The sequence below is a fragment of the Coregonus lavaretus genome (genome assembly GCF_964263955.1).
Source record: "Coregonus lavaretus genome assembly, chromosome: 2".
Classification (NCBI taxonomy): domain Eukaryota; kingdom Metazoa; phylum Chordata; class Actinopteri; order Salmoniformes; family Salmonidae; genus Coregonus; species Coregonus lavaretus.
The window spans coordinates 40,875,238-40,899,822 of NC_139989.1; the positions used below are offsets into that span (position 1 = coordinate 40,875,238).

At 41.9% G+C, this 24,585-nt stretch overlaps 1 protein-coding gene across 1 annotated transcript; it reads left to right on the forward strand.

Annotated features, from left to right (window-relative positions):
- The first annotated feature begins 3,984 nt into the window (after positions 1-3,984).
- LOC311148796 (transmembrane protein 184B-like) lies at positions 3,985-24,557 on the forward strand. Its single transcript, XM_084185764.1, has 9 exons — positions 3,985-4,420; positions 9,271-9,498; positions 12,639-12,804; positions 15,609-15,699; positions 16,002-16,077; positions 17,082-17,173; positions 17,445-17,614; positions 17,769-17,975; positions 24,029-24,557. The coding sequence occupies exons 2-9, from the start codon at positions 9,271-9,273 to the stop codon at positions 24,265-24,267; spliced, it is 1,269 nt and encodes a 422-aa protein (XP_084041890.1). The 5' UTR covers positions 3,985-4,420; the 3' UTR covers positions 24,268-24,557.
- Positions 24,558-24,585: the final 28 nt, after the last annotated feature.

The following is a 24,585-nucleotide window of genomic DNA, read 5'->3' on the forward strand; positions in this document are numbered from 1 at the left end:
ATCGCCTTCCAACAGGACAACGACCCTAAAAACACAGCCAAGACAACGCAGGAGTGGCTTCGGGACAAGTCTCTGAATGTCCTTGAGTGGCCCAGCCAGAGCCCGGACTTGAACCCGATCGAACATCTCTGGAGAGACCTGAAAATAGCTGTGCAGTGATGCTCCCCATCCAACCTGACAGAGCTTGAGAGGATCTGCAGCGAGGAATGGGAGAAACTCCCCAAATACAGATGTGCTAAGGTTGTAGCGTCATACCCAAGAAGACTCAAGGCTGTAATCGCTGCCAAAGGCGCTGCAACAAAGAACTGAGTAAATGGTTTGAATACTTATGTAAATGTAATATATATATATATTTTTTTTTAATACATTTGCAAAAACTTCTAAAAACCAGTTTTTGCTTTGTCATTATGGTATATTGTGTGTAGATTGATTTTATTTATTTTTATAATCAATTTTACAGTAAGGTCAAGGGGTCTGAATACTTTCAGAATGCGCTGTATACAAAAGTATGTGGACACCCCTTCAAATTAGTGGATTCGGCTATTTCAGCCACACCCGTTGCTGACAGGTGTATAAAATCAAACACACAGCCATGCAATCTCCATAGACAAACATTGGCAGTAGAATGGCCTTAATGAAGAGCTCAGTGACTTTCAACGTGGCACCGTCATATGATGCGACCTTTCCAACAAGTGAATTCATCAAATTTCTGCCCTGCTAGAGCTGCCCTGGTCAAGAAGTGGTAGGCCACACAAGCTCACAGAACGGGAGTGGGACTACCGAGTTCCAAACTGCCTCTGGATGCAACGTCAGCACAAGAGCTGAGCTGTTCATGAGATGGGTTTCCATGACCGAGCAGCCGCACACAAGCCTAAGATCACCATGCGCAATGCCAAGCGTTGCCGTTGGACTCTGGAGCAGTGGAAACGCGTTCTCTGGAGTGATGCATCACGATTCACCATCTGGCAGTCCGACAGACGAATCTTGGTTTGGTGGATGGCAGGAGAACGCTACCTGCCCCAATGTATAGTGCCAACTGTAAAGTTTGGTGGAGGAGGAATAATGGTCAGGGGCTATTTTTCATGGTTGGGGCTGTGCTGCTGGATACTCCTGATATCCATCCAAATCCGATGCATTCTGAAAACTGAGCGCAAGTAGGCCTATGTCTGTCTTATTTTATGAAACATTTATGACAATGGCCACATCCCAACAGTACAACTAATTTAGCTATCAACTCAATGGATCAAATCAAAGACTCACCAAAAATTAAAAACTCTTGTTTTAGTTCCTTCCCCTCCTTTATTTTGCAGGGAGGTTGACCTAGGCTACTTTTCCTTTCCCGCCACAAGAAGAGCGTTCGAGATTACCTTCTAAACATTGTGGCTGAGTGTGTAGCCTAAAACCGAAAATAATATGCTATGTTGGTTTATTATAAATATGCCTACTTTAACACAAAAAATGTGTAAACCCACAGTTGCACCTGCGTCTCTATAGCATTTCCCGAATACAGGTCATTATCACCGTACCTTCTGTTTTCACTCCTTGTACTCCGTGTCATACGCCAGAGAGACTGCCCTTTCGGTAATTTCAATGTTCAATATTTAGCTTGACAAGGAGTGGAAACAGACTGGTACCCGGACTATAATTCATACTCCGAAGATGGAATATGCCATTGCCATACCTTTAGTTTAGACACATCCAAAATCAGTTTTATAATAATTATGATTGTGTTTACAAATGTAAAAACCAATGCACACGTGCTCAATATGGCTCATCTCAGATCTGCGCTTAGAAGCGACAGGTCCTGCTGCGTCGTTTCATTCTTCAGTGGCAGTGCGCATGTGCGAAATTTTTAGAGGGACGCTTGAGAAACTGTAACTTCAGGTGATATCCATGCTTAATTTACAGCCTTCAATAAAGGTTAGTATTAAAGTTAACGGCAAACGGATGCCAACACAAGCACACGGTGAGGAATATTTCACCACTATTTACAAAATCTATCGGTATCTGATTATTTTTACGAACTAGCGTAGCTATAGCAGCATGCTATCGATGTGTCAGTGTAGCCTCGGCATACCCTAGTTCTGCTAGCCGATAGGAAATGCAACAGCAGCGGGGCGAGACTTTGGCTCTTCAGCCTGCGTTAGCCTAGTAGAAGGTTATCGAACCTAAAACATGTCTGAGATTCTGGTTGTTGTAATAAAGAGCTTATCAAACTGTAGGCTTTGCCTTCCGAATTATAGCTTGGTCAAAATGTTCTTGTACTTTCATTATGCAATATTTTGACTTCATGCAAGCGATATGTTTGAGAATAATCTTTGAAAATGTTTATTTTGCAATAGAATAATAATGTGCCGTAATGTTTACTTTTATCATTGTGTTGCTTACATGTCTTTTTGTTTCAGGACAGAAAGAAAACCATGTCAACTCAGCCTCTCATCAGATCGAAGCAGACAGAGAAATCAATCAATGGAATATCCACACAGGTTGTTTGCACAGAATTCAGCAACTACATATTTATAGTTCTCACACAGTATGGAAAGATTGGCACTTTAGTATCAGTCACACCTGACTCCAGATCAGGTGATATCAGCACTCCCATGTTCACCACCAAAGTATTGCTGGGAAAAGAAGAGGTAAGCAGCTAGACACCACTAGAATTGTTCATAATATTAGTAACATTGTATTGCTGTAGGTGGCTGGCTACACTCTTCCTCACACACTGTCTTGTTTTATTTCTCTCTGCAGGCATTGACACACGTCTGTGCCAAAAACTTGGCAACATTTGTGTCACAAGAGGCAGGCAACAGGCCTGTTCTACTGGGGTTGGCACTCAAGGACAGTTCCATAGAAGCAATAAAGGCCATGAAAGATGTCATCAAAAGTTGTCAAGTCTGGTAACTACTGGTTCAGGGATGGAGAAACAGAATGGCCTACCTGGAAAGACAATTTCAAAAAAAAAAGAGGCTTAATGCACTTAACAACTATGTTTTGCTCTGAATGTTTTTCCATCCTTTTAAAACTGTTATTTTGTTATCTGTTGTTACATTGTAGCATGAACTGTAAATGTGGGAATAAATATGTCATATAAATGTGAAGTTTATGCATTATAAATGCCCATGGAATTTTGGGGATTGAGTGAAAGCCAGTAGCCACAAACTGATTCGGTTTGAGACAACCATCTTTATTTTAAAGCCACACTGAATACCATCAGAGTGCATAACTAACACAAATGTAAAGAAAGGAGCAAATACATCCCATTCCCATAAATTTTCACATGCAATATAGCATTTAATTTATTGCTATGATATAGGGCCAATGAGATACAGTGGGGGTCTGTAATAAAGCCCCTTGTGGAGAAAAACTCATTCTGATTGGCTGGGCCTGACTCCCCAGTGGGTGGGCCTATGCCCTCCAAGGCCCACCCATGGCTGCACCCCTGTCCAGTCATGTGAAATCCATAAATTAGAGCCTACTACATTTATTTAAATGGACTGATTTACATTCCTTATATGAACTGTAACTCAGTAAAGTCTTTGAAATTGTTGCATATTGCGTTTATATTTTTGTTCAGTATATATAAAATGTTTATTTGGCCATATAATTTATACTTACACAATTTATTTGACTTGGTTGACTTATTTCAATGTTTGTACTAGGCCTCACTTATTACACACACACAACTAGATTGACATGCAAAAGGTGTATAGGCTACTAGGCCTATAGTTATGTCACATGACGATGACTACATCTAGGATCACATTTCGACGTGCTTCTACAGTCCATGCTCCACCTGAGTGTTTACCTGGGGTGTATTCATTACGTCTGCCAACGGAAACCGTTTACCGTTTAATAATTTAACAGAAGCAAACAGAGCGAACGGAACGAAACGGGGAGGGAGCTACCTGAATTTGTCCAACTGAAACTCGTTTTCGTTGAAAAACGTTTTCCTTTGGCTTAAACGGTTTCTGTTGCGACGAAACATTTTGCAACAGAATCAGCGCAATTAATAAATCCCTGAAGTTGCAGTTTAGTGAGAAGGAGCAATAGTCCATAGAGGATATATTCGGTATTATCTGTGTCGCTTTTATTAAAACATAGGCCTACATCCTCGTTTATTCCAATAACCTACACTGTCAGTTCACCCTTCACCGGCTGTGTGGACTTCGACCTCGCATTACACCTGTCTTCACAACAAGGAAGTATAGAATCCTCCGTTCGTACCTTTTGAAAGGAAGCCATTTCTGATAGCAAGCTCACTGGTAATGGTATTCGATAACATAAGCTAAATCGTCTTTATTTCTATTAATTGTTACAGTCCAAATGTATTTTTGAGAAAGGTCACGTTTGATTTGTAGTCAATGTGGATATACCAGTAACGTTAGGTCAAGGCCATCGAGTCTACAGACAGCTAAGCAAGGTAAGTTTCAGTATTTTACCTATGTAGCCTACATAAAACGAAGTAATTACAAATATTTGTTTGGACAAAATGTGTGTAGGCTATGACTTGCCCATACAGCAGGTTGCTCAGACAGATTATAAAGGCTGTGGATGTTTTGTTCTTGATCATTCACACAGGCCTACCACAGGGATCATCAACTACTGTAGATTCAGCCGCGGGACGATTTTTTCTTGAGCGGATGGTCAGGGGCCGGAACATAATTACAAATAATTTGTAGATAACAAATTGACCACAAGACGCCTAAAATATAATCATTTCAACTCTTGCCCACATTTGTATACGATCAAATATATATCTTTATTATGCGTGGGAATACTTTGCTTAATAGAAGGAATTTTAAGTGATGTATACATTTACTTTTGATACTTAAGTATAGTTTAGCAATTACATGTATTTTAAAAACCAAATACTTTTAGACTTTTACTCAAGTAGTATTTTACTGGGTGACTTCCACTTTTACTTGAGTCATTTTCTTTTAAGGTATCTTTACTTTTACTCAAGTATGATAATTGCGTACTTTTTCCACCACTGAGCAGCCGCTGGCCAAATTATTTTATTTTCTGAGATCTGCCTTCGGAAAGTATTCAGACCACTTGACCTTTTCCACATTTTGTTACTTTACAGCCTTATTCTAAAATTGATTATAATTTTTTTTATTCCCTCATCAATCTACACATGATACCCCATAATGACAAAGCAAAAACAGGTTTTTAGAAATGTTAGTACATTTATAAAAAATTAAGTATACATAACTATTCAGACCCTTTACGCAGTACTTTACCATTACACAGTACTTTGTTGAAGCACCTTTGGCAGCGATTACAGCCTAGAGTCTTCTTGGGTATGACGCTACAAGCTTGGCACACCTGTATTTGGGGAGTTTCTCCCATTCTTCTCTGCAGATCCTCTCAAGCTCTGTCAGGTTGGATGGGGAGTGTTGCTGCACAGCTATTTTCAGGTCTCTCCAGAGATGTTTGATCGGGTTCAAGTCCGGGCTCCGGCTGGGCCGCTCAAGGACATTCAGAGACTTGTCCCGAAGCCACTCCTGCGTTGTCTTGGCTGTGTTTTTAGGGTCGTTGTCCTGTGGGGAAGGTGAACCTTCGCCCCAGTCTGAGGTCCTGAGTGCTCTGGAGCAGGTTTTCATCAAGTATCTCTCTGTACTTTGCTCCGTTCATCTTTCCCTTGATCCTAACTAGTCTCCCAGTCCCTGCCACTGAAAAACATCCCCACAGCATGATGCTGCCACCACCGTGCTTCACCGTAGGGATGGTGCCAGGTTTCCTCCAGACTTGGCGCTTGGTGTTCAGGCCAAAGAGTTCAATCTTGGTTTCATCAGACCAGAGAATCTTGTTTCTTATGGTCTGAGAGTCTTTTGGTGCCTTTTGGGAAACTCCAAGCGGGCTGTCATGTGCCACTCTACCATAAAGGCCTGATTGGTGCAGTGCTGCAGAGATGGTTGTCTTTCTGGAAGGTTCTCCCATCTCCACAGAGGAACTCTGGAGCTCTATCAGAGTGACCATCGGGTTCTTTGTCACCTCCCTGACCAAGGCCCTTCTCCCCCAATTGCGCAGTTTGGCCGGGTGGCCTGCTCTAGGAAGAGTCTTGGTGGTTCCAAACTTCTTCCATTTAAGAATGATGGAGGCCACTGTGTTCTTGGGGACCTTCAATGCTGCAGACATTTTTTGGTACCCTTCCCCAGATCTGTGCCTCAACACAATCCTGTCTCGGAGCTCTACGGACAATTCCTTTTGACCTCATGGCTTGGTTTTTGCACTGACATGCACTGTCAACTGTGGGACCTCACATAGACCGGTGTGTGCCTTTCCAAATCATGTCAAATCAATTGAATTTACCACAGGTGGACTCCAATCAAGTTGTAGAAACATCTCAAGGATGAAGAATGGAAACAGGATGCACCTGGGCTCAATTCCGAGTCTCATAGCAAAGGGTCTGAATACTTATGTAAATAAGGTATTTCTGTTTTTGTATGTTTTATAAATGTGCAAAAATTTATATAAATCTGTTTTGGCTTTGTCATTATGGGGTATTGTGTGTGGATTGATGAGGATTTTTATTTTATTTAATACATTTTAGAATAAGCCTGTAATGTAAAAAAATGTGGAAAAAGTGAAGGGGTCTGAATATTTTCCGAAGGCATTCTGTCTACACTGAACAAAAATATAAACGCAACATGCAACAATTTCAGTTTATAAAAGGAAATCAGTCAGTTGAAATAAATTCATTAGGCCCTAATCTATTGATTTCACATGACTGTGAGTACAGATGCGCATCTGTTGGTCACAGATACAGTGGGGAGGACATGTATTTGATACACTGCCGATTTTGCAGGTTTTCCTACTTACAAAGCATGTAGAGGTCTGTCATTTTTATCATAGGTACACTTAAACTGTGAGAGACGGAATCTAAAACAAAAATCTAGAAAATCACATTGTATGATTTTAAAGTAATTAATTTGCATTTTATTGCATGACATAAGTATTTGATACATCAGAAAAGCAGAACTTAATATTTGGTACAGAAACCTTTGTTTGCAATTACAGAGATCATACGTTTCCTGTAGGTCTTGACCAGGTTTGCACACACTGCAGCAGGGATTTTGGCCCACTCCTCCATACAGACCTTCTCCAGATCCTTCTGGTTTCGGGGCTGTCGCTGGGCAATACAGACTTTCAGCTCCCTCCAAAGATTTTCTATTGGGTTCAGGTCTGGAGACTGCCTAGGCCACTCCAGGACCTTGAGATGCTTCTTACGGAGCCACTCCTTAGTTGCCCTGGCTGTGTGTTTCGGGTCGTTGTCATGCTGGAAGACCCAGCCACGACCCATCTTCAATGCTCTTACTGAGGGAAGGAGGTTTTTGGCCAAGATCTCGCGATACATGGCCCCATCCATCCTCCCCTCAATATGGTGCAGTCGTCCTGTCCTCTTTGCAGAAAAGCATCCCCAAAGAATGATGTTTCCACCTCCATGCTTCACGGTTGGGATGGTGTTCTTGGGGTTGTACTCATCCTTCTTCTTCCTCCAAACACGGCGAGTGGAGTTTAGACCAAAAAGCTCTATTTTTGTCTCATCAGACCACATGACCTTCTCCCATTCCTCCTCTGGATCATCCAGATGGTCATTGGCAAACTTCAGACGGGCCTGGACATGCGCTGGCTTGAGCAGCGGGATCTTGCGTGCGCTGCAGGATTTTAATCCATGACGGCGTAGTGTGTTACTAATGGTTTTCTTTGAGACTGTGGTCCCAGCTCTCTTCAGGTCATTGACCAGGTCCTGCCGTGTAGTTCTGGGCTGATCCCTCACCTTCCTCATGATCATTGATGCCCCACGAGGTGAGATCTTGCATGGAGCCCCAGACCGAGGGTGATTGACCGTCATCTTGAACTTCTTCCATTTTCTAATAATTGCGCCAACAGTTGTTGCCTTCTCACCAAGCTGCTTGCCTATTGTCCTGTAGCCCATCCCAGCCTTGTGCAGGTCTACAATTTTATCCCTGATGTCCTTACACAGCTCTCTGGTCTTGGCCATTGTGTAGAGGTTGGAGTCTGTTTGATTGAGTGTGTGGACAGGTGTCTTTTATACAGGTAACGAGTTCAAACAGGTGCAGTTAATACAGGTAATGAGTTGAGAACAGGAGGGCTTCTTAAAGAAAAACTAACAGGTCTGTGAGAGCCGGAATTCTTACTGGTTGGTAGGTGATCAAATACTAATGTCATGCAATAAAATGCAAATTAATTACTTACAAATCATACAATGTGATTTTCTGGATTTTTGTTTTAGATTCCGTCTCTCACAGTTGAAGTGTACCTATGATAAAAATTACAGACCTCTACATGCTTTGTAAGTAGGAAAACCTGCAAAATCAGCAGTGTATCAAATACTTGTTCTCCCCACTGTACCTTCAACTCTGTGAAGCATTTATTTGGGCTGCAATCTGAGGTGCAGTTAACTCTAATTAATTTATCATCTGCAGCAGCGGTAACTCTGGGTCTTCCTTTCCTGTGGGGTCCTCATGAGAGCCAGTTTCGTCATAGCACTTGATGGTATTTGCGACTGCACTTGAAGAAACGTTCAAAGTTCTTGAAATTTTCCGTATTGACTGACCTTCATGTCTTAAAGTAATGATGGAATAGTCATTTCTCTTTGCTTATTTGAGCTGTTCTTGCCATAATATGGACTTGGTCTTTTACCAAATAGGGCTATCTTCTGTTTTACCACCCCTACCATGTTACAACACAACTGATTGGCTCTAATGCGTTAAGAAGGAAAGAAATTCCACAAATGAACTTTGTTATTTCATAGTTTTGATGTCTTCACTATTATTCTAAAATGTAGAAAATAGTGGAAATAAAGAAAAACCATTGAATGAGTAGGTGTGTCCCAACTTTTGACTGGTGTGTGTGTATATATATATATATATATATATATATATAGTGTTGTGTATATTATAATTATAATTTTTGGGGACATAAGACTGTAAAAACACTGAGCAAATCAGCTCCAAGTGATTAACATTTTGGAAATCTGTTCCAAAGTATTCCCACACATAATAGAGAGATATATGTGATCGTATACAAATGTAAGTAAGGTTTGAAATCATTTATGTGTTAGTCAGAAATTATATCTGTTTGGGCTTCTTGCGGTCAATTTGCAGTCTACAAATTATTTGTAATTATGTTCCGGCCCCCTGACCATCCGCTCAAGAAAAAATAGGCCCGCGGCTGAATCTAGTTGATCCCTGGCCTAGAGCTTCCTCATTTACCTGAACAACACTTTTTTGTTTGTTTCAGATGAACAGCTCGGCAGAGGAAATGGCGATGGACTCGGAAGGCGCCCAAAATGAGTCTCTCATACGTTTCGCATCTCCAATTCTAAACAAGTCAGACATATCCAACATGACAATAATTCAAACAGGGAATGGGACTATTGTGGCACACGATATCTTCTTGAATACAACCGCTGCTCAAGCTCTGTCAGGGATCTTTGTCTGGTCAGCACTGCTCCTCACTTGCCATCAGGTAGGTTACATTATGTCAGTTTTCTGCCTCTGTACTCATTTTGATGTGAATCTAGAAAACAAAATCAGTGCAGAGTAAAAAAGCATGGCTCCAGGCGTTGTCAGTATCACTCAGCTTCTAGGCAAACAAATGCAAATATGTAATGGGAGCTAGGAAGGTGTTGTGGGTTGTCTACCCCCTTGACAGAGGGCAAAGACTCTCACTCTCCAGTCAGACAATACATTTTGTTTTGTGTTTTTCACTTCTACATTTGATCCATTATCAGGTGTTGACCAGACCTACTTTCTCCTCACTGTCTCCATCATTGAGAGGCAAGACTGAGTGTGAAAGTTAATTGGCTCCTATCTGTAAAGTGACAGTCTGTACATAGTGTGTTATTGTTTCTTCCTTGTTACTACGTGATCCATTAGTGTTGCTGTTTGCGGGCACTTCCCTTGACCGTGACTACCACTGAAAACAACACAATGCAAACAGAGCCGACATCGATCGAAAGGCTGGTCAGAGCAGTATAATAAGGCCTAAGTACCATGAATATATTCACATTCAGTATAGGCCTACTGAAGGGTGTTTTTTTCTTCAGTTATTGCTATTTACCCTGTATCTTGCTGTAATCCTTCAGTAGAGACAATGGTGAAACTTATCATCAGACTGCCGTTTCATCAACTCCAGAGAGGGTGTACATTTGAATGGCATGCGTTATCAGCAGGGATGTGCAGGTGTTGTCGAGGTCACATTTACAGCGTCGTAATAAAAGGAGAGGATAACTTTTTGCCAGGGGCTATCAGCGGAGGACCCATGTGTTGTGTGTTTTATGCTGCTCAGCAGTGGGGAGCGAGGCGTCTCTTCTCCTATTGTGCTGATGAACCGATAAACCTGACTGCTGCTGAGAATGGGTCCATCCAACCTTTAGCAGCTGTATAGACAGGAAGCCCCCAGGGAGTCCCACTGTGTTGGCTCTGGTAGGAGATTTAGATGATTATGATATTTCTAGATAGGAATATGATGGTATTATTGTCACCTGGGTTCATGTGCTGACCTTTTCTATACGCAGGTTGCAACATTTCTGATACATTTCACATTATCATCAGCTCACACTCTATTGCTGAAAATACATCAAGCAGATGTAGGCATACCTCTGGTATAGCAAGCATACCCTTTTTTACTAGATTTAAAATGTCTTATAAAATGGAACATTTTCCTAAAGGGAGTTATACAATTTTTTTATTTGTTTTTTGTTTTTTTTCCACAACATGCAAAATTGTCCAATTGGCATTCCATGTAGTCTCCCGTTCTGTCCATCTGTTTAATTCTGAAGTTGTTTTTTTCCCCATCCACTGCCCATCGAAGCAGGCCAGACATTAACATATGTGGCCCGTGAGATAGTTGCATGAGGCAAGCATGCAGGGACATTAAAAACAGCCTTCCCGACAGGATTGGTTTTATTTAGTATACTGGTGTATCATCAGATTTTCCTCCAGAAGACTGCCTCTGGAGAGTTCTCCTCCTCTCCCATTCTGCATACTAACACTGTATGCTGGTCAATGCTGACCTTAGATGACCCAGTCTGCTTACTGTGTTGCAAGGCACCAGGTGCTACAGTACTGTGGAGTGTTACTGGTGTTCTCTGACACACTACACTGTTCAGACCTCCACTTCCCGGGGCAGCTTGTCATGGAGAGAGGAGGGTCATAATATCACACTATAGTCAGAGTGATGAGTGGTCCTCTCATTCTGTCTGGGTGTTCTGTATAGAACTGTCATGATCAGTGCACACCCCTCTCACTTTCTCACGGACACTGCTTGGTATAAACGCGATACACTCTACTCCATACTCTTTCTCATTCCAACATGGACGTTTGGTGTGTCACAGCTGTCAGGGCCAGGGGCGGGCGGTGAAGTGTTATGAGGTAGAGTTATACGCCCTTCACAGACCAACTGAAATTAGCTGGGGGATGGACTTGGGCTACTGCTCAGCTAAGGCGGGGGGGGTATTAAGTCTGAGTCAGGCTAGAGCAGAGTCATTACCCAGGGCACAGCTCTGTCTGTCTGCCTGTCAGCTCAGCATTATGGAGCCTGGAGGACCGCAGTCTTTCTACCAGCTATTCAGGAGGAATGAAGGACATCAGTCTGCAGCCTGCTTCACTTCACTTCTCAGGAGAGCCACATGCATCACGCCCTGGCACTGGCCAGCCTCTAATGTGCCACCTCTAATGGCCATTTAATCATGTTGCATGAGTCTGTGTGAGTGGAGCTGAAGTCAAGAAATGCCAGGGTGCACCACTTGAAATGGATCAAACTGTAATACTCAACTCTGACCATTGCTCGTGTACTGTATATGATGGATGGCTAGATTATGAGCTTTTAGTTTCCATTGGCATTTGCCCCTGAAAATATGTAGTTGATTATGTGCTTCACAAACTTAACTATTTCATGGATGCTCTGAACTTTCCTTCACCCCAAGGCCTTGACTCCAATTCTGAAAAATGTTGGTTCCTAGAATAGGGAATCATGCCACACCATTTAGCATTCACATACTGCATTATGTTTTAAAATAATTCAGTGAAATTGAAGAGTTTAATCAAATTCAACCGTCTGCGACACGAGTTTTGAAGCAGTGCACCCCTCAACTTCTTTCTGTTCTCTCTCCCAAGTGTAAAAACGTCCCAGTAACAGATCTGCAGCAGAGTAGATCCTATAACACAGACATTCACTTTTCAGTCAAGCTTTTGCCTTGATCAGCGGAAATTCATTCCGCTCACCTTGTTACCCCAATTATGCAGTGTTATCATTCTGGGTTTTCATTTTGACCCTCCTATATCCTTTTTCTTACCTCTCGACCCCCAATCTACAGACACTGCCCTTTTTTATATATTTTAGTCAATGCTGTAATGCTGTCCTTCTAAAGCCTGTTGGGCCCTGTGTGATAGCCAAATCGTGCCCTGAGAGGGTTCCAAAGAAGTACCCTTTATTCATAAGAACCCATCTCTTTGAAGCACTGGCCCCTAATACTGCCTGTCAGGTTTAGCTCAGTTATTCATAATTGTTGGTCTGGGGGCTGAAACTGGGATTTGAATACCTCAATGCATTTTTGCCAAGTCAGTGCTCTTGTTTGTTTATAAATTGTTTATTTCCTTTTCCAGATCTACATACACCTGAGGTCCTACACGGTCCCTAACGAGCAGCGCTACATCATTCGCATTCTTTTCATCGTGCCAATCTATGCCTTTGACTCCTGGCTCAGCCTGCTCTTCATCAGCAACGACCAGTACTATGTCTACTTTGACTCCATCCGAGACTGTTATGAAGGTACGGTAAACAAACCACCCCACCCTTCTCCTCCCCCTCACTGTTGCCTCATTTCTCAGCCAGCGCCCTGACAGCGGTTTCCTCTATAAGCACCTGTACAGGCAGCAGCAGTCAGACTCCGGGCGGGTTCTGTCTGGCCAGTAATGACAGTTAGACTGGCGGTAGACCTATTATGAGTTCTGAAAAAACATTTGATGGCTATAAGGAGTGAGGCTAAAACGGACTGACCCAACCTGTTTTTCTCACCTGTCTGTGCTTCCCTATGAGTAGAGAGGCCCATTTTGTTTATGGTGTTCTGTTTCCAGGGTGTCTCTTTTCCTCTTAGGCTTAGTGGTTTTTGTATTCTATTCTTTGCAAATGGTGGAAAAGGGATGTACTTTAGTTGAGATCATTATAAATCCAAACTAAGCTAGTTAAGAGTTGTTTTTAATTCAAGCTTAATGGAAATGTTCATCTTCCTCATAGCTATTCTTCACATTGAATTATTAATGTCTCATGAATTGTACTCTGAAACACCTTTCTTTAAAAGTCATGATGTACCGAAGCAAAAAGAAAAGACTGTAGTACTTTACCAATGGCAGAGGTGAATCACATGCAGAATGGATTAAGTGTAATTTCATATATGGAGACATTTTAAACTATTAGTATTTCCCATGCATTATTGACAAGATTCATTTAGATTGTTTGAGACAAGTTTGTGATTGGTGGTGGATATTGCTCTTTAAGAACAGGTTAACCGTTTTATTGCATTGAGTCAGCATGGCCAGGGTTAAAGCACTGTGTGAAACTCTGTGCCCCTGATACTTGAGTGTACACCACCTGCATTAGCTTTTTTTAAACCCCTCCTGAAATAGCAACCAAGGCTTAGGAAGGATTTTGAGGACAGAGAACCATCCCAAGCCTCTTAGTGGTGGGGAGAAAACATTGATTGGTGAAAAATATGATTCTTGTAAAGTGAAATTCTCTCACAAAAGTATCATTTCAGTTTCCACAGCTTCTAAATTAGGACCTAAGATCTCTACAGTGCTATCATCACAATATGGCCCACAATATTACCTGCGGCACAGAGTGCTCACAGATTTACAAATTATCTTTTAAAATCCATGTTTATCAGGAATTATTTATATGGACAGAACATTCATTTTTACTGAGATTAAATAGTTGGCTCAAGTCACCTCTTAAAGCTGGAATCGGTAGCCCTTTACACTCGTACCCGTAAACGGGTTAAAAAATTGCAGATTTGGGCACTGATAAATGCCTAGATTGGAAGGCATTGACTGTACAGTAAATGCGATACATGACGTCAGAGATATGGCTCTGCACTTCACAGTGATGTATGGGTTTTGACTGACAGCTGTGCTGAACTTGAGCACCTCACACGACAAGATGTCACTCCCATCCCTCCTGCTAATTGTGGTCTGAGTGAGGGAAATGCTATAAATTAAGAGGACTCTATGTATTTTGAAAGATGAGAAGTTGAGGATGATAATAAATACCGCTGTGATGTCATACAAGCAAGCACAACACCTGTGAGTCCAAATGTGCACTTCACATTTCCATATCATAAAACTCATGTCATATACAGTATCAACGTTTATGATCACTATGTTTAATGTACAGTTACAAGATGACATGGCGTCATACCCTGGGTTGTTCTGAACAGAATGAGCTTATGTTTGTCTATTGTGAAGAAAATTCACCGTGGCACACACACCTGAATGCACTCATGACTCCTTTCTATGTGCACCAAAATTATGATCTGTTTCTCTGAATTGCATTGTGAAAGCCTAACACTGTAATATCATATTTTAGAACTTAGCTAGTCATGTTGGCAATAGAACAGGCTTTCAAATTATGTCCACCTGACCCAGATAGCGATTTATAATAGACCATTTTTGGATTGTGTAAACAACAACAGTAATTATGTGATGGCAGGGAGGCAAGGTTGTGTTCCAAACAAACCAACTACAAGTATGCTTGCTGTAGTTCCTTAACGGAACAGCTAGGAGAGCTCAAAAAAGTACCTTATAGTTGAAGACTCTTCTTTGAGTCATAAAGTGCATTGAAATGACTTAGGAACTGTGCACACTTTGGATAGTTGTGTGGCCAGTTGGAGACACCAGTTATTCCTCTCACTCAATCCCTTGTATTTTTTTGTCTTTTGTTGCACCTACCCCACATTTTCCAGGAATAGTCTTATCATGTTACTGAATGTATCCAGAGTATTTTCAGATTTCGTTATCAACAAATGCAGTGAAAAGTACAGTAAATGTAAAATGCACAAAAAATCAATAGTGTAATGTTTGGATTCAGTCTTGTCAGGTGACCTGTTGTGTCCTCACCTTTTGGTGTAATAATTTCTCCATAATCTCCAAACTGTTCCCTTTCAATTGCTACAATGGTTATGCATATGCATTTCATATTTCTTCTGAAAGAAATGTTGCCCTATCCATATAGGCCAATTCCCATGAGTGTAAAGGGTTAATGGTGGAACAACCACGCCTGTTTGTGATATTACAACATCATTGCATCGCACGATAGAACAAAATATGTACTGCACATTTTTTTTACCATGCTGCACGACACTCCTCAGCTCGGCAACATTAACCAATGGTGGTGGGGCGGCCAGTGGTGCTGTTTCCCCCTACTGTGGATTCCATCATTAAACGGACTGACCCGTGACGTTGAATTGTTGTTTTTGAAAATGACCCCACTTGCAAAACTAGTATCAGTGTTGTAAACAACATTCCATCATAATGTACAGGAATGTATGTGAGTAACTTTGTCCTTTCTCTCCATGACAGCATTTGTGATTTACAACTTCCTGAGCCTGTCCTTTGAGTACCTCGGGGGAGAGAGTGCCATCATGTCCGAGATCCGAGGGAAGTCCATTGAGTGAGTGCTCCCAGTCCCATCACCCATACCATGGTCTCATACTACATGCTATGCAAGTAGCTTTCAAAAAACCCACCCAGAATGTTTGGGATTATCAGTTTTGTATTGCAAGTCTTGCAGTCACCCAGGGTCAGGCTGTAATTTCCTTGAATTAACGTCTTGATCTTGTTTTAAGGTAGTCTGACTTCAATAATAATGCTGTCTTGTATTTTGAACACTAGAATGTCTTCGTTTTAAAAACTTTAAATCTGGTACACATTCAAAGGATACATTTGTGACCACACGTTTTCTATCATTCCCAGGTCGAGCTGTATGTATGGTACCTGCTGCTTAGGTGGAATAAGCTACTCTATTGGCTTTTTAAGATTCTGTAAACAGGTGAGTTTCCATCTCCCTCCTTCTTGCTTGGTTGATGAAAGCATTCTGAAAATATGGAAATAGGAAATTGTGATTTGTCATTTTAATGTCACCTCATTTAACTTTTTTTTATCAAGATCGCTCCTCTATTGCGAAATGACAGCCATTATAATTGGCTGTCCACTTTTTGGAGGATAAGGTTGACTGGTTAAAAAGGAAAATAAAAGCAATCTGAGAACAGGTGAAAGCAGCTTTGTAATAAACACAGAGCAATAATATGAGCTGTCAGCTTGAGACTGTCCCCATAGTGTCTTGGGGATGCAGTCTGTGCTCTGAGTCTTACACTGATGGCAATTGGATCTGAAAGGTATGTCCTCAAAACAGTGAATAGACTATGAAATGGAAAAAGATGTCCAGAAAAGGGAGCTGATAAACATTTGGCATGTTCTGGCTGGACTCCTACGTGGGGTGGTTTCAAAGCACAACCTTGCTGTTCTCTTCCTTCTGGTAGAAGAGTTGAAAGGGATAGAAATATATCTACTCTTGCTCTGTGAGACGACAAGTTGGAGGGAATGGGATCAATAACTGCATTTAGAGATTACCCTGAGTTTCAAGAGGAGAACCTCTAATCCAAAAGCACAGGCCTGTCCTGAAGTTGCTATATCATTTCACATTTAAAGGTCTGCAGGTAGCCAAAGTAAGGAAAATGACTAACCCTTAAAACTCAATAAGAGTGCACCTTAGTGTACTTTAACATTAATTAAGACAATACATTGTTTTGGCATTATGTCAATACATGCATATTTTGAAGATTTTTAACATAATATGTCATACATTGCAAATTGATAGACACACAATCTATTTCCACAAAATGTTCGTTCATTTCATAGATTACTCAGTGTTTGAAGACATACAGTTGGCTACCTTTCAAACCCAATAACCAGCATGAAGTAGTTGTCATCTGCATTGTTCCTTGTTTTGTGTCTGTGTTAATGCATGTCCCATCCTGTATTTATATCATGCAGGCCACTCTTCAGTTCTGTGTCGTCAAACCCATCATGGCCGTCGTCACCATCCTCTTGCAGGCCTTTGGCAAATATCATGATGGAGACTTTAAGTGAGCACAACCTTTCATTCCATTCCATTTCACCCATTCAACTTCCCTTCGCATGCTCGCACTACTCATTGTGTGTTTTTACATTTCACATGAAAGTAAAATACAGGGATCTATAGTATAAGATGTCAGCACATTTCTCAGTATTAGACATTGATGTTTACGATATGAGTATTGAGTAATACATGTCAATCTTGATGGAAATTGAGAAAGTGAATGTACATACTGTAGATCCCCACTAATATGACTGTATTGATCCTGTTCCCCTCTGCAGTGTGAATGGAGGATACCTCTACATCACCATCATCTACAACATCTCTGTCAGCCTGGCCCTGTACGCTCTCTTCCTCTTCTTCTTCGCTACCAGTGACCTGCTGAGGCCTTATGAACCCGTGCTCAAATTCCTCACCATCAAATCGGTCATCTTCCTGTCCTTCTGGCAGGGTACGTTGGTCCCTTTACTTACCTTGACTTAATATCAACAGTTTCAAACCCTGATGGGAGGGGGGGGGGGGGAGTCTACAAAATACATTGTAATTGTTACATTAGACTAGAGTAGCACATGAAGGTTCTGTTGTTGTCGTCTGTTGTTGTTTAGGTATGGTGCTGGCCATCCTGGAGCGCTGCGGGGTCATCCCTAATGCCCTGTTTATCGACGGCCAGGAGGTGGGGGCTGGCACCGTGGCAGCAGGCTGGCAGAATTTCATCACCTGCATCGAGATGTTCTTCGCTGCTATCGCCCTGCGCTACGCCTTCACCTGCACCGTGTACCAGGAGAAGAAGAACGAACTACCAGGAGCACACGGTAACTGCTCTTCTACACATCCATAGAGAAGGGAGGTATCTGTTGGAGCTGATGAAAGGGTCATTAGGAGGGCTGGGAATTGCCAGATACGATATTATCACCATACTTGGGTGCCGATACGATATGTATTACGATTCTATAAGTATTGCGATTCGATACTGTGATTTTTTTGCGATTCGATGTTCCAAACGTATTGCTCACTATATGTCTGCTGCAGAGGGACAAGAGAGAGGCATGAGAAAATAAGTTTTGATCAGTCATGGAAATAAAAGTGCTGAAAACAAATGGGCCCCATTTAAAAAAGAAGATGGAGAACAGGGTATGAAGGACAAATACTGGAGTTTTGGTGCAGGTACAGCAAACTAGCGCAAAAATAATATTGCGATATTGTCAAAACGATACAATATATCGTCAAAAATTATATCCCGATATGTAACTAACTATCAATATTTTTTTTTTTTCATCATTAGATGTATTGATTTATTGGTTGTTTTATTCCACAGCTAATTGTCTTCCACTCCTCTAAAGAGTAGATTAGTATTGGCATTAGGCATATACCTGCAGCTGGTAACAACACTAACATTGCTGCTCAATTTAAAGCCATGCATTATGATCATAAATGTACTTACAGTATTAGGTCATAAAAGTGTGTCACTGGCAGCTACAGGTAACTGTTGAAATAAAGGAAACACCAACATAAAGTGTCTTAATATGGTGTTAGGCCGCCAGAACTGCTTTAATGCACCTTGCCGTAGATTCTACAAGTGTCTGGAACTCTATTAGAGGGATGTCACGCCATTCTTCCATGAGAAATTCCATAATTTGGTGTTTTGCCGCTGCAGAATATCCATTAAGTGTTCAATTGGGTTGCGATCTGGTGACCACACACACACACTTTAAACCCTTTATGCTCCTTTGAGACCCCTTTTTCAAAGTCAGAGATCTCTTCTTCTAGCCATGGTAGACAAAATAATGGGATGTTAATTAATAAATTATCTCAGGAACCACACCTGTGTGGATGCACCTGCTTTCAATATACATTGTATCCCTCATTTACTCAAGTGTTTCCTTTATTTTGGAAGTTACCTGTAGGTGACAATGCAGTTTTCAGTCCCATTCCCTGGCTGTAAACAGGGAATGGGAAACACGTCAGAGAGAAATGGCCAGATTGAACAGAGCGTGTGCCAGGCAGGCCTGAGGTCTGCAGAGGAACGGTACCTCAGTCTTCAGGGTGTTCACCATTACTCATGGCTCACAGGAAAGTTGCTAGCACAGCACACTATAGGAACCACATTTCATAGCCTCTATACACTTAATCGCAGGAACTGGCGGTAGCACTCTGACGTCAATACCGTTTACATGAGCAGAAGACAAATGGAGACCGAGGGAAAAGCATTCTGCAGAGATATCAATCATCTCAGCTCATTCTCTCCTGCAACAGCAATCCTGCTGAGGCCTTGGGCTATAGTAGACAAACATGCAGAAAGAAACTGAATCGCTAAATGCTGATTTAAGTGTGAAATGTTTCCATCTCCATTTCATTTGACCGGTAAAAGTGTTCTCTTCATCTTGCCGAGTGATCAAAAGAACCTTGTGACAAAACAAATCTGTGATTTCTCCGATGTTCGGCCTTCTTCATGCTCCTGTACAAATGTATTATTCATTCACTAGAGTTGCTATTCAATTAAAACTAATGATACAGTTAGAAAGTTAAGCAGCAAATTCGATTTTTATTGTGGTCTGAACTTGTAGATGAAATGCAGCTGAAAGCCAGACTCTTCTCTGAGGAGTTTCCAAAAGTATGGTTTTGAATGTTAATTTTCCCTCTGAAAGGGATACAGTGGCTTGCGAAAGTATTCACCCCCCTTGTCATTTTTCCTATTTTGTTGCCTTACAACCTGGAATTTAAATGGTTTTTTGGGGGTTTGTATCATTTGATTTACACAACATGCCTACCACTTTGAAGATGCAAAATACTTTTTTTTGTGAAACAAACAAGAAATAAGACGACAAAACAGAACTTGAGCGTGCATAACTATTCACCCCCCCAAAGTCAATACTTTGTAGAGCCACCTTTTGCAGAAATTACAGCTGCAAGTCTCTTGGGGTATGTCTCTAAAAGCTTGGCACATCTAGCCACTGGGATTTTTGCCCATTCTTCAAGGCAAAACTGCTCCAGCTCCTTCAAGTTGGATGGATTCCGCTGGTGTACAGCAATCTTTAAGTCATACCACAGATTCTCAATTGGATTGAGGTCTGGGCTTTGACTAGACCATTCCAAGATATTTAAATGTTTCCCCTTAAACCACTCGAGTGTTGCTTTAGCAGTATGCTTAGGGTCATTGTCCTGCTTGAAGGTGAACCTCCGTCCCAGTCTCAAATCTTTGGAAGACTAAAACAGGTTTCCCTCAAGAATTTTCCTTTATTATGCGCCATCCGTCATTCCTTCAATTCTGACCAGTTTCCCAGTCCCTGCCGATGGAAAAACATCCCCCACAGCATGATGCTGCCACCACCATACTTCACTGTTGGGATGGTGTTCTCGGGGTGATGAGAGGTGTTGGGTTTGCACCAGACATAGCGTTTTCCGTGATGGCCAAAAAGCTCAATTTTAATCTCATCTGACCAGAGCACCTTCTTCCATATGTTTGGGGAGTCTCCCACATGCCTTTTGGCAAACACCAAACGTGTTTGCTTATTTTTTTCTTTAAGCAATGGCATTTTTTTGGCCACTCTTCCGTAAAGCCCAGCTCTGTGGAGTGTCTGGCTTAAAGTGGTCCTATGGACAGATACTCCAATCTCCGCTGTGGAGCTTTGCAGCTCCTTCAGGGTTATCTTTGGTGTCTTTGTTGTCTCTCTGATTAATGCTCTCCTTGCCTGGTCCGTGAGTTTTGGTGGGCGGCCCTCTCTTGGCAGGTTTGTTGTGGTGCCATATTCTTTCAATTTTTTTATAATGGATTTAATGGTGCTCCGTGGGATGTTCAAAGTTTTGTATATTTGTTTATAACCCAACCCTGATCTGTAGTTCTCCACAACTTTGTCCCCGACCTGTTTGGAGAGCTCCTTGGTCTTCATGGTGCTGCTTGCTTGGTGGTGCCCCATGCTTAGTGGTGTTGCAGACTATGGGGCCTTTCAGAACAGGTTGAAGTCGGAAGTTTACATACACTTATGTTGGAGTCATTAAAACTTGTTTTTCAACCACTCCACAAATTTCTTGTTAACAAACTAGTTTTGGCAAATCGGTTAGGACATCTATTTTGTGCATGACACAAGTAATTTCTCCAACAATTATTTAGAGACAGATTATTTCACTTATAATTCACTGTATCACAATTCCAGTGGGTCAGAAGTTTACATACACTAAGTTGACTGTGCCTTTTAAACAGCTTGGAAAATTCCAGAAAATGATGTCATGGCTGTAGAAGCTTCTGATAGGCTAATTGACATCATTTGAGTCAATTGGGGGTGTACCTGTGGATGTATTTCAAGGCCTACCTTCAAACTCAGTGCCTCTTTGCTTGATATCATGGGAAAATCAAAAGAAATCAGCCAAGACCTCAGAAAAAATAATTGTATACCTCCACAAGTCTGGTTCATCCTTGGGAGCAATTTCCAAACGCCTGAACGTACCACGTTCATCTGTACAAACAATAGTACGCAAGTATAAACACCATGGGACAACGCAGCCGTCATACCGCTCAGGAAGGAGACGCGTTCTGTCTCCTAGAGATGAACGTACTTTGGTGCGAAAAGTGCAAATCAATCCCAGAACAACAGCAAAGGACCTTGTGAAGATGCTGGAGGAGCAGGTACAAAAGTATCTATATCCACAGTAAAACGAGTCCTATATCGACATAACCTGAAAGGCCGCTCAGCAAGGAAGATGCCACTGCTCCAAAACCGCCATAAAAAAGCCAGACTACGGTTTGCAACTGCACATGGGGACAAAGATCGTACTTTTTGGAGAAATGTCCTCTGGTCTGATGAAACAAAAATATAACTGTTTGGCCATAATGACCATCGTTATGTTTGGAGGAAAAAGGGGAACGCTTGCAAGCCGAAGAACACCATCCCAACCGTGAAGCACGGGGGTGGCCGCATCATGCTGTGGGGGTGCATTGCTGCAGGAGGGACTGGTGCACTTCACAAAATCGATGGCATCATGAAGAAGGAAAATTATGTGGATATATTGAAGCAACATCTCAAGACATCAGTCAGGAAGTTAAAGCTTGGTCGCAAATGGGTCTTCCAAATGGACAATGACCCCAAGCATACTTCCAAAGTTGTGTCAAAATGGCTTAAGGACAACAAATTCAAGGTATTGGAGTGGCCATCACAAAGCCCTGACCTCAATCCTATAGAAAATGTGTGGGCAGAACTGAAAAATCGTGTGCGAGCAAGGAGGCCTACAAACCTGACTCAGTTACACCAGCTCGGTCAGGAGGAATGGGCCAAAATTCACCCAATTTATTGTGGGAAGCTTGTGGAAGGCTACCGAAAACATTTGACCCAAGTTAAACAATTTAAAGGCAACACACTAGTATTAGTATTTAGTAGCATGTAAACTTCTGACCCACTGGGAATGTGATGAAAGAAATAAAAGCCGAAATAAATCACTATTATTCAGACATTTCACATTCTTAAAATAAAGTGGTGATCCTAACTGACCTAAGACAGGGAATTTTTACTAAGATTAAATGTCAGGAATTGTGAAAAACTGAGTTTAAATGTATTTGGCTAAGGTGTATGTAAACTCCTAACTTCAACTGTATATACTGAGATCATGTGACACTTAGATTGCACACAGGTGGAATTTATTTAACTCATTATGTGACTTCTGAAGGTAATTAGTTGCACCAGATCTTATTTAGGGGCTTCATAGCAAAGGGGGTGAATACATATGCACGCACCATTTTTCCGTTATTTATTTAGTATAATTTTTTGAAACAAGTTATTTTTTTCATTTCACTTCACCATTTCATTACATGAAATCCAAATAAAAATCAATTTAAATTACAGGTTGTAATGCAACAAAATAGGAAAAGCGCCAAGGGGGATGAATACTTTTGCAAGGCACTGTATATGGTGTTGGGGCTACATTTCTTAAATGCCCCAAAGGTCATAATTCAGTGCTACAGTATGTGACTGGACTGCATAAACATCACCTGAACCGGAAGGATTCCCATTAAGACTAGTCTAGCCTTTTGATATAGCTGCTGAGAGTTGTAGAGTCACAGCCCCATCCACCCCCTCCCTGGGCTGGGAAGTGTCAGAAGGTCAGCCATGTGTGAAGGTGTTTTCAGTGCCTGTGGAGGTTTGGGAGGCTTATATACTACCAGGCTGTCCTCCTCCAACCCTGACCGAGCCCCAGCCCTAGTTGCAAAACAGGCCAGCTGTGAGGAGAAGCTCAGGAGAGCATGCCTAACCACGTCTCTGACCCTGAAGCACAGCGGAATCCTCCGCCGTGCCGCCTTCCCTCCAGAGACCTGGCCTAGTCTGCACTGGCGCTGACCCTGAAACAGAAGGTTGCTTTGGTCCTGTCTGCACCGGGGCGCTCCCGGGACGTTGGATGAGACACCCTGGTATTATAGGGTCAAGTATCAGTCTAGCCCACAGCTGGAGGAGCTCAGCCAGGGAAATGACTGGGAAGGTAGGCAGAGGAGAGGAATCATCTTCCTCACTCCCACTGAATTGCTGTAGACTCCCTGTCATTTCTCTCTATGCTCTCATCCATCAACACTGAGAATAGAGGAACACTAACAAGAGGTCATCATGTGTTGGAACACTGGGCACAAGGACTGAGCACAGGCTTAAAACCAATGAATTTGCAATAGTGAGATTCGTATCAACTGGGATTCTGGACTAGGGAGTTTTTCCTAATGAGTCTGTCAGCACCTTGTTTTCAAAAATGGATTAATTTAGTTTTCATAAGCGTAACTACTCTTGTATTTCTTATATTGTATTTTATATGGTTTGATATTCAGATCAAAGTTATGTCCTATAAACAAGTTAAATGACCATGTAAAAATGTGTCTGTTGTTATGTTCTTCTAGACAACATTGCCCCCATGCAGAGCATCTCCAGTGGTCTGAAGGAGACGATGAACCCTGGGGACATGGTCCAGGATGCCATCCACAACTTCTCCCCAGCCTACCAGCAGTACACCCAGCAGTCCACCCAGGAGGTGTTGCAGCCCAGCCAGAACAACTGCAAAGCAGGCACAGGCGGCAGCGGCAAGGGCTCCAAGAAGTCTGACAAAATCCTGCTGATTATCTCTGATGACGAATTCTAAGGAGTCGCCCACCACCACGAGTATCCATTCCTCACCACGCCCAGGGAAACACTGGCACAGCATATCCCACATTCAGAACTGGCATCTGTCTGTGTGGTTAATTTTCATCTTCTTTCATTTCATTTTTTAAGATGAACTCTTTACTTCAGTCCTGGTTTTAAAGTAACTGTCCAGTGTTTCCAGATTTCTATTAAATATGATCTATATATACAGTGGGGAGAACAAGTATTTGATACACTGCCGATTTTGCAGGTTTTCCTACTTACAAAGCATGTAGAGGTCTGTAATTTTTATCATAGGTACACTTCAACTGTGAGA

Coding starts and splice junctions, on each gene's coding strand:
- LOC311148796 (XM_084185764.1), top strand. CDS start 9,271: ATGAACAGCTCGGCAGAGGAAATGGCGATGGACTCGGAAGGCGCCCAA. Junction 12,805..15,608: donor CATCCGAGACTGTTATGAAG/GTACGGTAAACA, acceptor TCTCCATGACAG/CATTTGTGATTTACAACTTC. Junction 17,976..24,028: donor CGAACTACCAGGAGCACACG/GTAACTGCTCTT, acceptor ATGTTCTTCTAG/ACAACATTGCCCCCATGCAG.